General features: G+C 37.2%; 1 protein-coding gene across 1 annotated transcript; it reads left to right on the forward strand.

Annotated features, from left to right (window-relative positions):
• The first annotated feature begins 931 nt into the window (after positions 1 to 931).
• mlec (malectin) lies at positions 932 to 9,952 on the forward strand. Its single transcript, XM_052094212.1, has 6 exons — positions 932 to 1,325; positions 1,472 to 1,676; positions 2,940 to 3,118; positions 4,296 to 4,472; positions 5,312 to 5,369; positions 6,601 to 9,952. The coding sequence occupies exons 2-6, from the start codon at positions 1,475 to 1,477 to the stop codon at positions 6,840 to 6,842; spliced, it is 858 nt and encodes a 285-aa protein (XP_051950172.1). The 5' UTR covers positions 932 to 1,325; positions 1,472 to 1,474; the 3' UTR covers positions 6,843 to 9,952.
• Positions 9,953 to 12,531: the final 2,579 nt, after the last annotated feature.

Here is a 12,531-nt window from a genome sequence, read left to right on the forward strand (position 1 = left end):
TGTAATGCATTACTAAGTAATTAATTACTGTAATTAAATTACTTATTGGTTAAAAAAGTAAAGTAAGGGATTGCTCTTAATTTTTCTGTAATTTAATTACAGTTATTTCTGATGCAATTGTGTTAAATACTGTAAAGACTATAGAAAAAGTCTATATAAAACAACAGTGAATTTAAAAATCGCAATTTAACGTCTAAATGTATGTTCAAATGTATGTTTTCTAATTAAATGCAGCCCCCTTAAATTCTTTAGCCAGTTCACGAATCATTTATTTGATTTTATATTATTTATTTGAAAAAATTAAAAAAACAGTTTCATGTCTATCCTTGTTTTTTTCATCTGGTCGAGGTTGATAAGGGTTTTAGAAAATAATTAGTAATAAGCAATACATTTTCAGACAGCGTAATTGGTACAGTAATCTAATTACAATGCATAAGACGTAATTAGTAGTTAGTTATGAATTACTTTTTTATATTAATTTACACAACACTGAATATAATATAATATAAATAAAAAATGAAATAAAATATAATATAGTATAATATTATAAAATACAATATAGTACAATATAAAATATTATATTATATTATATTATATTATATTATATTATATTATATTATATTATATTATATTATATTATAACGTATCGTTGCACGTATGCACAACAAACCAATGGACTGAATCCAGCAAATTTATGTGAGGAAGTAAATGAAAGTTGATACACTTGATTCGCTGGTTCTGGACACTTCCACCTTTTGTGATTGGTCATATTTGATTCCTTGAACGAATCGATTCCTTTAACAAGCAAATCAACAAGAAGAACCTGTTCTTTGCTTTCATGTGATTGGCTAATCATTTTAAAGTCCCGCCCCCACCGGAAGCTAACCATCATGTTAGTGTGACACTCCTCGCTGGTTCAATCCCTTCAACCTGCTGTGCTGACGGCACACATACCCACACATTACTGCCGCGGCCCTCTGTGGTCAGAAACTACTGTGATTTCATGCGCTAAAAATATCGAAGCGTCTCCATTGATCAATACACGCGCAGAATTAGCATTGCGAACTATCATCTATTAAATTTAAAATTAAAGGGGATATTGCTTGAGCCGCACACAGGGGTGCAGATGTAAGGGAATATACCTGCAGACAACAGCTGCCACACTGATGACAGAGAAAAGGGGGAAGTCAGTTAGCTAACCACCCAAAGCTAAACTACCACTATCAGGCGGGTAAATGTGCGTCGATTTGGACGGTTCAACCTCAACGTCAAGCATCTGAACGGAGCCGGCCGTCCACTACAGGGAGTATTTCGGAGACAGCACAGTAAGCCTGACCGATATTGGCTGATATTGCTTGAGTGTCATGTCTTGCATTTGACACACTGGCATTCTGGTTTGACTTCCGCACATACTGCCTCTTCCACCTTGAGTTTTTGCTTTATTTTCTCTTTCCCCCTCTGACTGTATTAGACTATGAGGAGGGTGACCGTGCGCTGTGTTGCCCAGCTCTTCCTCGCGGCGGTGTGGCTGCTGGTGGAAGAGTGTCGGGCTGAGAGCGGGGCCCCGAGTTTGTCTGAGCGAGTCATCTGGGCTGTAAATGCCGGCGGGGACGCGCACACAGACGTGCACGGCATTCATTATAAAAAAGATCCACTGGAAGGAAAACTGGGAAAAGGTGAGTGCTTAAATATGACGCTGTGGCTATTCCCAGCTCATAAAACCTGATTCAAGATGGTCTCCCAGCCTGACCAGCAAAAAAGTGCCTCAAAGCCCCCTAAAACCAGTCAACTGGTTCTCCAGTCCAGGCTAGTTAGCTGTTAGTGAATAAATAAGCTGTCTATGTTATGTATAAAGATGGGGGGAGAAAATCATACCAGCACTGTCTGGTTTTGTAAGTATTTAGCATTTATTTATATGCAGCCTTTCTTAAAAGGGATAGTTCACCAAAAAATTATAAAAAAAATTAAATTATCTGATTATTTGCTCACCCTAATGCCATCCCAGATATGCAGTAATTTTGCATGACTTTCGATCAATATTTAAGTCCTTTTTTTTCTTTTTTTTACTGTCAATCTCTACTTAATTTCACATCCTTTTGTTTTTGGATATTCACTTTCGTTGTGCATATTGCCACCTACTGGACAGGGAGGAGAATTTATAGTAAAAAAAAGACTCCAAAATGTGTCTGTTTCTCACCCACACCGATTATATCACTTTTGAAGATATGGATTAGACCACTGGGTTGTATGGATTACTTTTATGATGCCTTTGTGTACTTTTTTAAGCTTCAAAGTTTTGGTACCCATTCACTTGCATCGTGAGGACCTACAGAGCTGAAACATTGGCACTATTCTTTGTAAAGCTGCTTTGGAACAATACATTTTGTGAAAAGCACTGTACAAATAAAGCATTCTAAGAATGGATGGTATTATTGTTAGTTTGTTGGCACTTATTGCAGTTTTATTATTGTGTGAAGCATAAATCAGTCATACTAAATAGTACTTATGAAGGGAGGAATTGGTTTTTGGTCCATTAGTAGCTGGTTATTAGGGCTGTTGAACATATCAGGAAGTTACCGTCACTCGAAATGTGATGTCTGTCGTTTCCTGAGTCAGATGAGGAATACAGCATGGATGCACATGTCAGGGCTTATGAAATATATTTGAAAGCTCTGTAAAAACATTGTGCACCATGGGTTTCTGTCAGATGTCAAATTATTATGTCAGTGTTGCCAGAAAACTACCACTGTTTCAAATTCTTTATTTTCCGCTCTGCTCTTTGTTAGCTATAAATAGATTTGGGAACTAAAATTAGGCCAAAAAAACGTCCTTTAGTTTAACGTTTCATCAGCATGTTATGATATGAAGCACAAACCGGCATGTACACCTGCTACCACATTCACCTTTTGGCCATGTTGGCACTGTTTTCTCATCTCCAGCATCAGACTATGGTGTTCGGCTGCCTATACTGCGCTCCAGTCCAGAGGATCACATTCTCTACCAGACGGAACGCTACAACGAGGATACATTTGGATATGAAGTACCCATCAGGGAAGAGGGAGACTACATACTGGTCATGAAATATGCTGAGGTTTACTTCGCTCAGTCTCAACAAAAGGTAAGCATTTCTGCTACACTGCTTGCAACCCTCGTAAAATCACACCATATTTACATCTGGTATTTAGATCTGTTTCAGGTGATCCAATCACAAGTGGAAGGCAGTAAACATGGTCTATTTTCTGTTAAAGGTCCTTATGCGTACCAGACAACATAAAGGGATTACCTGTAAATCATCCATTGCACTAAAACAATGGTTTTACAGTTTGCCAGTTACAAATGGCTTTAAAAGAAATATAAAGTCTTAACTGAAAATCCCATGCATGCATGCACGCATACATAAATTACAGGCATTTTTTTACTTTTCCTTGCATCAACATGCTGTCACTCAGATCATGTTAAAGGGATAGTTCACCCAAAAATGACAATATTCTCATAATTTACTCACCCTCATACCATCCCAGATGTGTATGACTTTCTTCTGCTGAACACAAAGGTTTTGAAGAATATCTCGACTCTGTAGGTCCTCTCGATGGAAATGAATGGTGGAACTTTGAAGCTCCAAAAACCAAATAAAGGCAGCATAAAAATAATCCATCAGACTCCAGTGGTTTAATCCATGTCTTCAGAAGTGATATGATAGGTGTGAATGAGAAACAGATCAATATTTAAGTCCTTTTTTTACTATCACTTGCCACTTTTAATTTCACATTCTTTTGGTTTTGGAAATTCATATTATTTGTGCATATCTCCACCTACTGGGCAGACAGGAGAATTAATAGTAAAAAAGGACTCAAATATTGATCTGTTTCTCACCCACACCTATCAAATTGCTTTAAAGACAGATTTAATCACTGGAGATTTATGGATAATTTTTTATGCTGCCTTTATATGCCTTTTGAAACTTCAAGATTTTGGTCACCATTCACTTGCATTGTATGGACCTACAGAGCTGAGATATTCTTCTAATTATCTTACTTTTTGTTCTGCAGAAGAAAGAAAGATTTTTGAGTGAAATATCCCTTGAAGAGTGCACAACATTTTAGCAGAGTCTAATATTAACACCAGGTGTAAACAGGACCGTCCTTGTGTAGTTTTTGTTAGTCGATATTTGAACATGATAATGATGAATTAAACTTCATTATTTCACATGACATTCCCTCCTAGTGTTTGATTTCCTCTCCTACTCTTTCTCTATTCTTTCTTGGCTTTTAAAACAATTTGTTCATTCTTCTCAGGTATTTGATGTGCGTTTGAATGGCCATGTTGTGGTGAAAGATCTGGATATCTTTGACCGTGTGGGTCACAGCACAGCTCATGATGAAATAGTGCCATTTTCAATAAAAAGAGGAAAACTGAGTGTGCATGGAGAAGTTTCCACCTTTAATGGGAAACTCATGGTAGAGTTTGTAAAGGTATGTCACCCTATGCTTCCAGTATACCTTTGAAACAACGTATGTATTTGATGTTAAAGTGCATTTTTCTTGTATCAAGTTTTTTATAGATTCACCAGCCCTATTTTTCAATCAAATTCACATAATGGAAATAGACATTAGTTTCTGTTTCAGTGCTCTAAAATCTATAAAAACAAAGTATTTCTTCAAATTCTGTCTAAACGAATTGTGGTCGCTTAAAACAGTTCTTATTTTAGTACTGCTATTTTATTGATTATTCCAAAGCTGCTGCCTTTTTTCTTATGTGAACAGCAAACGTGTTTGGCTAATGGGGTTTCTGCCAGCAATTAATCTCAGAGGAACTTTGTACATTGAGCCAGGATGACAATAATGGATATGGGGAAGCAATATGCATTAACTCATCTGTCAGTTAATGCACAAATCATAAAATGTTTTTGTTCTTTTTTTACACTTTTGCACCTGGTGAAATGCAACTCAATGTTGGCAAATCATTTCATTTTACTAGAGGTAAAGTTCTTGTTTGATTGAGTTGGATAGTTTGCTGTTAGTTTAAGTTATGTTCCTTGATAGCAAAATACTGCCAAATAGAGTTCAGAAAGCTTTTGCGATAGTATAGAGAAGTAGTAAATAATTATACATTTTTGAAGTTCAAAGAAGAACTCTAAAGAGCTGAAAGCCACAGGTCTGACCATGTGCACACCTCAAAACTTGTATTCACTGTTAGAAACCCTGCAAGTCAACTGCCATCCAGAATATGCTAGAATTTATTTGCATATTTTCTGCACTGGATCCATGTGTTTGCATGCATTCATATATGTCTTGATCACTTGTGTTCACAGGGTTACTATGACAACCCCAAGGTTTGTGCACTGTATGTGATGAAGGGCAAGCTAGAAGGTGAGAGGGACCCCTTGGATTTGTCTGTATACACCATGTCGGTGTCTTTATTTCTGTTTCATCAGTTCTGTCCTCTTCTGTCAAGTACCAATCTACTAATATTCAAAGTTCTCACAATCATGGGACAATGACAAAACTTCAGGGAATTTGACTTAATATTATTTACTTTACCCAATTTTAAAATTCTGATTTCCATGCATGGACAAGTCATGGACATTATTACAATCTTAAAACATCAAGGGAATACTTTTCTAGTTCATCTCCGCTCTAAAATGTTTCATTGGCTAGAAATCTCTTTTTGTGATTTCACTCTCTATAGACCTTATGGTGCGTTCACATACAATGCAAAGTGAGTGTTTCGCACAGCACGATTACATACAAAGTCGATGCGAATAGACGCAAATTCGTGCCAGGCGGTGCTTCATTCGCAAAATCGCTTAATTCGCATGAATATTGATATGAAACAAATATGGCATTGTGTATGTCGCTCACAATCCTTAAGACTATGCTAAAATGTTATATCTGCTGAAGGCTAAACAAAATATTTGAGTGAACATTGGTGGTGACTAGGTGGTACTTGAACGTTCTTATTTGATCGAAGGTGGTTCTTGGCCTAAAAAGTTTGAGAAGCACTGTTCTAGATCATGTCTAATTATCAACACCCCTGTTTTCTGGAGCTGGATTTCTTTTGGCATGATGTATTTTTAATGTTTCGTCAGCTGGATGATCAACATGAAGATATTAAACCCATTGAACAAATGAGTACATCTATCCCTGCAGGGGTGTCAAACTCAGTTCCTGGAGGGCCACAGTCCAACAGATTTTAGCTCAAACCCTAATATAACACACCTGAAGCAGTTAATTAAGGTCTACAGGAGTGTTTGAAGATTACAATGAGGCATTTTTGGAGCAGGGCTGGAACTAAACTCTGCAGGGCTTCGGCCCTCCAGGGACTCGTTTTTAATCACTATAATAAAAAAACTAAGGTCCATAAATTATTTTTAAATATCATTAATGCTGCTAATGCATTGTCATGTTTAATAAGGCTGGTTGTAAAGGTTATAATTTTATAATATACAGAGGATCAAAAACTAAAATGTATTTGTTTATATGGTTTTAGTTATGGAGTCATGAAAATGTATTTCAGTTTTTTCAATTATGTTGTTAAGATGATTTAGTTTTCGTCTATGATGCCTCTAACAACCTCTGGCTTATTCCCTAACTTTATCAGATGTGCCTAAACTACAGCCACATCCTGGGCTGGAGAAGAGAGAGGAGGAGGAGGAGGAAGAAGATGAGGTTGAGGCTGGAGAAGGTGAAAAGAAGAGTGCCTCCACCGCTTCCAAGAATCCTGTTCGGTCTGGTCCACGCACCCCCAACCCATACGCTACTGATAACAGCAGCCTGATGTTCCCTATACTAGTGGCATTCGGGGTCTTCATCCCCACCCTCTTCTGCCTCTGCCGTCTATGAAAGGAAACCAAGTGAACGAGAGGGGGAGAGGAAAAGCGATTGACATCAGGCTGTGAAGGGGGTGGGGGGAGGGACGCACAACCGCGGGGACAGGCAGTTATACAGATTGAAGTTGTAACAGATAGAGAGAAAACAAAAGATGATTGACGAACTCAGCATGCAGAAATGTGGAGTTTTGAGAGGTTGCTCCTCATTGAAAAAGGTGACCCAGAAAATACGAGGTTGTGATCATTTTTGTGTGTGTGTGTGTGTGTGTGTGTGTGTTTGTACACATATAATATCAGTTTTAGTTTGAGGAGATCCAAGAGGTATTGAATAAATGCACACCTACACTCATGTGAGGCAGGACAAACCACTTTGCAAACCTGGTTCGTCGGGCTTGCAAGAGATAATAGGAAGATTTTGGGCACTCCTAGATCACCTATCATAATTCATAGAAAATTATTGGCTAGGAGTATTTTCTGGTCACCTATAGCATTGATCTGCTGTTCATTGGCTTCCAGTGGGAGGCAGAAATAGTATAAGAAACTTCTGAAGCCCTTATTGAGACAACCCTCAGTGGCAGGTAATCTGGAGATATGTTAAACACTCAAAGCTTTATTTCTCCAGCTTCTTTCATTGTCTTCATGATTTAAAGAAGCATCAAAAACTGTTAATTACCTTATTTCCCATTCTTCAATTACATATTTGCATATCAATACATTTTAATCTCCAGCTGTAAATTATTATTTTTCCCATTCACAAGGACAATTTGGTCTTAAAATTACTACATATCTTCTGCATTAAATAATACATGCAATTTTCTGCTGAAGTTGGGCATAGTTGTTCCCCTTTAATTATAAACATAAAGAGGGTCTTTCATAAACTGGCATTTGGGTCCCAGACATTAAGACTGTATTGGGCAGAAGTGCTATTTTAAGTTTTAAATGCCCATATTTCTCCACTCATATAGGTACATGATGTGTCTTGGAAAGCATTTCATTTGATTGGTCAATGTGCATTATTGTCTAAATTAACATTGCATGGACTTTTGTCACTACCATGTTTTCTTTTTGGCACCATCACTGAGTTTTCCTCCAGGCCCTTTTTTTTAACCACACCACCAAATAAACTTTTTGATTTGTGCATTTACACAATACCATCAGCTGTAGTGGAAGAATGAAAAGTGTTTCCTGATAATGCTATGATTGAGAAATGTCGCCAGTGGTTGATTGCGTCCAATGATGCATAGTTCAACAGAAGCATGAATTTTGTATTCAAAGTGGCTTAATTTTACTGCTGTCTTTTTAGCTCGCACTCCTTTGTGATTTAATGATAATTGCGACTGTTGAGTGGTGGCCGAAAGTGAACTTTAACCAAATCTGGGAACATTTGCATTCCACCTCATCAATTTAATTTCTTTGAAAAATGCATTATCTCAGCATGTTTTGTGACTAGTATATGTTATGTCTTTTTGTCTATACGATCATGGCTGTATGTCATTTTTCACCCATGTATTTCTAAACTGCAATTTTGTGCATTTTGTTTTGGTCATAAGCTTGCCTTAAAATGTAATTTGTGTGCTACCAAGAGACCACCTCTCACAATGCTGAAACCATCTGACTCTTTCAATAATGACACAATCATGCCACTGTACTGTTTGTCTGTGTCCCGTGTGTGAGTGCTTGACCCTCTCTTTTCCATTATTTCATAAAATAAAATACTTATGTTGGTTTTCACCCTCTCACTATGGGAGGGCAGCGTTTTGCCTTTCATGATAACAATGAAGCACCTTTTTCATTTATTAGAGTGTTGGAGAGAGTTGTTTGCTTATTGTCGCCAAAGTCATGATTTTTGTTTTTCCTCTTTATGAACTTTTGCACGGAGAATGTGTATATAAGGTACTTTGTTCACATTTGTTGTGCCATACAGTTATTTTTCTTTTGTTGTTTGTTATTGCTCTTACTATTGGGGTGTCTGGATTTTTAAATGGCTTGTTAAAGTTTGAAGGAGTAGCCTTGAAATTTGTTCTGGTTGTGGAAATGGTCTTTATAATGACAGTGATTTGGTTTGCAGATATCACAGACACTTTGACTGATTGTCAGAAAGCGCTTGAATCATTTTGAGAGTAGTTAATTTACGGTTTGATTTCTTTTTATGTAGTATAATATAAGCAAAGTATATGGGTTGAATATTAAAAAAATGGACACTTTGTTGTCAAAAGCATTTGCTTTTTCCTCAGGATCTTTAGATTTACTAGTGGGAATTATTGCACTGTTGGATGTTTGTTTGTTTTTAAAGCATTTTTGGTTTGTTTTAAGTTTTTTGTTTTCTGTTTTTCATTATGTACTTTTCCCTGTTGCCTTAAATTTGAATACATCCTCATGTGCTTTAACATTATGTGCTCTCAGATTTGATCTCGGTTAATGTGTTGCATTGTGGTTCAGTTTTTCTTTGTTTTGTCACCTGATCAAAATATACATCTCCTTGGACAGTAGCCAAAGACCACATGGACGTCCTTCATTGTGCCCTCCATGAAGAGCTCATGTGTATTGCTTCATGCCACACAAACTGCTGAGTTGTCGCAGGATGTAGTTCCTTGGATAATGTTAGACATGTCTCTGTTGAACTACCAGTCCCCCTTTAACTCTCCTCCCTGTGAACTTAGCAGAACACGGGAACTGGTGAAATGATAGCAGAATGGTTACCCCCATTGTCCTAGAGAGGCTTCTGAACTGAGAACTGCAAATTGATGCGGTTTCTTTTTAATAAATGTGCTATTTTATCTAACTGGCCTAACTTTTTGTTTTTTTTATAGAACATTTGCCTTTACAATCACTGTCACACTTAACAGTCAATGTACAATTATTTAATTTTAAAGCCACTTTTTGTATTGTATTGTATTGTTACTCGTCTGCCACAATAATGTAATGTATTTGAATGATCAGAATTATTATATTTACTTAGGGTTCTGATGGTCATGGAAAACCTAGAAATAACAGATATTTGCACCCTGGTGTAAATAGTGGCAGATACTATTTGCACCGCTAATTAAATACTATCAAACAGTGTATGAGCATCACTGCAGCATGTTTTTGTGTTTATTTTGTGTCCCACAGACACACTACATCAACCTCTAACCTTAAACTTCCACTAAGAAAATTAACAATTACCATAAATTGATTACAATTAATTTACTCCAGTAACTATGACCATGGAATTTTGTAGTAAAATCATAGTTTTACACACCACAAAATTAAACCTGGTTACTATATAAACACCATATTGTTATTACTGTAGTAGTAATAAATTGTTAATTGCATCAAATCAATGGTTTCCATCAACAAACAGGGTTACTAAAATATTACTATAGGAAAAAATATAAATTTGTTATGAATAGTATTATAGAAAAAATTGAGAGGAGACAGGAAAAACGATGGGAAAAAGAGTGTGACAAATGCGAAATCGAACCCGGCACTTTCACACTGGTATTATGCCCCACATGTATTTTAGAGATCCTTGACCCACACCACTGAAGTCACACTGTCAACCAAATTGTTTCCAATAGACAATTGGGGTGCAAATAGTTGCACTGTGTGGCAGGTTTTATCTACACCTGGGTGCAAATAGTCATTCTGTTTTTTTTAAATAGTGTTTTCCAGGCCTCAAAATGTCATGGGAAAATCATGGAAATTTCTATAGTGAAAATGCACAGATGAGCCAAAACACTATGACCACCTGCCTAATACCCTGTTGGTCCTCCATGAGCTGCCAAAACAGCACTGACCCGCAGAGATATGGACTCTGCAAGACCCCTGAATGTGTCCTGTGGTATCTGGCAATAAGACATTACCAGCAAGTCCTTGAAGTCAGGTAAGTTGTGAGGTGAAGCAGTAGTGGATTGGACTTGATGGTCTATCACATCCCACAGACGCTCAATCAGATTTATAACTGGAGAATTTGGAGGACAGGGCAACACTTTGAACTTTTCTTCATGTTCTTCAAACCATTCCCAAACAATGTGTACAGTGTGGCAGCGCGCATTATCCTGCTGAATGAGGCCACTGCCATCAGGGAATACCATTGCCATGAAGGGGGTGTACCTGGTCTGTAACAATGTTTAGGTAGGTGGCACATGTCAAATTAATGGCCAGACCCAGGGTTTACCAGTAGAACATTGACCAGAGCATCACACTCCCTCCACTGGCTTGTCGTCTTCCCACGTGCATCCTGGTTCCATCACTTCCCCAGGTAAACAGCACACATGTACACAGCAATCAACATGAAGTAAAAGAAAACAGGACTCATCAGACTAGGCAGCCTTCTTCCATGCAGCCCCATATGCAGCAGGGTGTGATGCACTTTGTGTTTTGACACATTCCTCACAAAACTGTTAACTACCTTTTCTGTGACTTGTGCAGCAGTAGACCTTCTGTTGATTTGGGCCAGACGAAATAGCCTTTGTTGCCCTTGTGCATCGATGAGACATGGGTGCCCAACATCCTGCTGCTGGTTTGTGGTTTGTCCCTCATCAGACCACTGTCGGTAATTACTCACCACTGCTGACCGGGAACACCCCAAATGTCTTGCTGTTTCAAAGAAGCTCTAAACCAGTCATCTGGCCATAACAATTTGGCCCTGACAAGGTCACAAAGTTGCTCAGGTCTGTACTCCTCCCCATTTATCCTGCATTCAACACGTTGACAACGAGAACTGATTGTTCGCTTACCATCTAATCTACCCAGACATTGACATGAGGCCTTGTAAGGAGATGATCAACATTATTCACGTCACCTATGAGTGGTTATAATGTTTTTGTTCATTGGTGTACATTTTCAGATTTGGCTCTGCTCTAAAATATTTAATCAGCTTGATATTTTTCATGTTTTTTTGTTTTGTTTTTTTGTGAATCAGTCAAATTGGTTTACAAATTGGTCAAAACAAATCGTTAGCAGATAGATCTGAATCAAAATTATCTTATTCAATAATTACAAGCGACTGGAAATGTAATGGAAATTAATTGTTCAAAAAGGGCGGGAACCATATTTGTTGCTAGAACCTATTTAGGAGGCCTTCAGGCCCCTTAAATTAATCTCAGCCCCTGTAAAAATGTGTGATTTTAAAAGTTTAAAGCATGAGACTGCTGGTGTTTTTTTCCACCTGTAAAGACTGATTAAAGTGAACGAATATGCCCCATTTCCCCAGTCGATTACTAAATGAGTGAGGATCAGCGTCTGTTGACCGACTGAAGGAGAGGAGGGAGGTTGTTCGTTTTGTTCAGTAATCTCATTTAACAAGGAGAGAAAGTGGCTAGTTGGATTAAGAGTAAACATGACTAATGACATTTCAATAACAGCAGGATTCAGGACGTAATAAAATCAAATTATTTTTAGGCTAATATTGTCATTTTGTATAGAATGACATACAGTAGAAACCTAATCTGGAGATATTTCACTCCACTAAATAACAACTAAGCTAAATGTGACTTTTTTGTAATAATAGGTTTTTGTGGTGTTTGCTATAACTTTAAACTATAGAAAATTCTAAAGTATTGATTCATTATTATTTGTGTTAAATGGAGAGTAGAAAAAAATTTGTTTTCTAGTTGTTTGAACAGTTAAGCTGTTTCAGTTATTTTTATAGTGTTATAAATGCCTTTATAATAGAAAATTACAATAATCTGAATGAATAATAGCTAACTTTAATGATA

The sequence above is a fragment of the Xyrauchen texanus genome, chromosome 27 (genome assembly GCF_025860055.1).
Source record: "Xyrauchen texanus isolate HMW12.3.18 chromosome 27, RBS_HiC_50CHRs, whole genome shotgun sequence".
Classification (NCBI taxonomy): Eukaryota; Metazoa; Chordata; class Actinopteri; order Cypriniformes; family Catostomidae; genus Xyrauchen; species Xyrauchen texanus.

Coding starts and splice junctions, on each gene's coding strand:
- mlec (XM_052094212.1), top strand. CDS start 1,475: ATGAGGAGGGTGACCGTGCGCTGTGTTGCCCAGCTCTTCCTCGCGGCG. Junction 1,677..2,939: donor GGAAGGAAAACTGGGAAAAG/GTGAGTGCTTAA, acceptor TCTCATCTCCAG/CATCAGACTATGGTGTTCGG. Junction 4,473..5,311: donor TCATGGTAGAGTTTGTAAAG/GTATGTCACCCT, acceptor TTGTGTTCACAG/GGTTACTATGACAACCCCAA.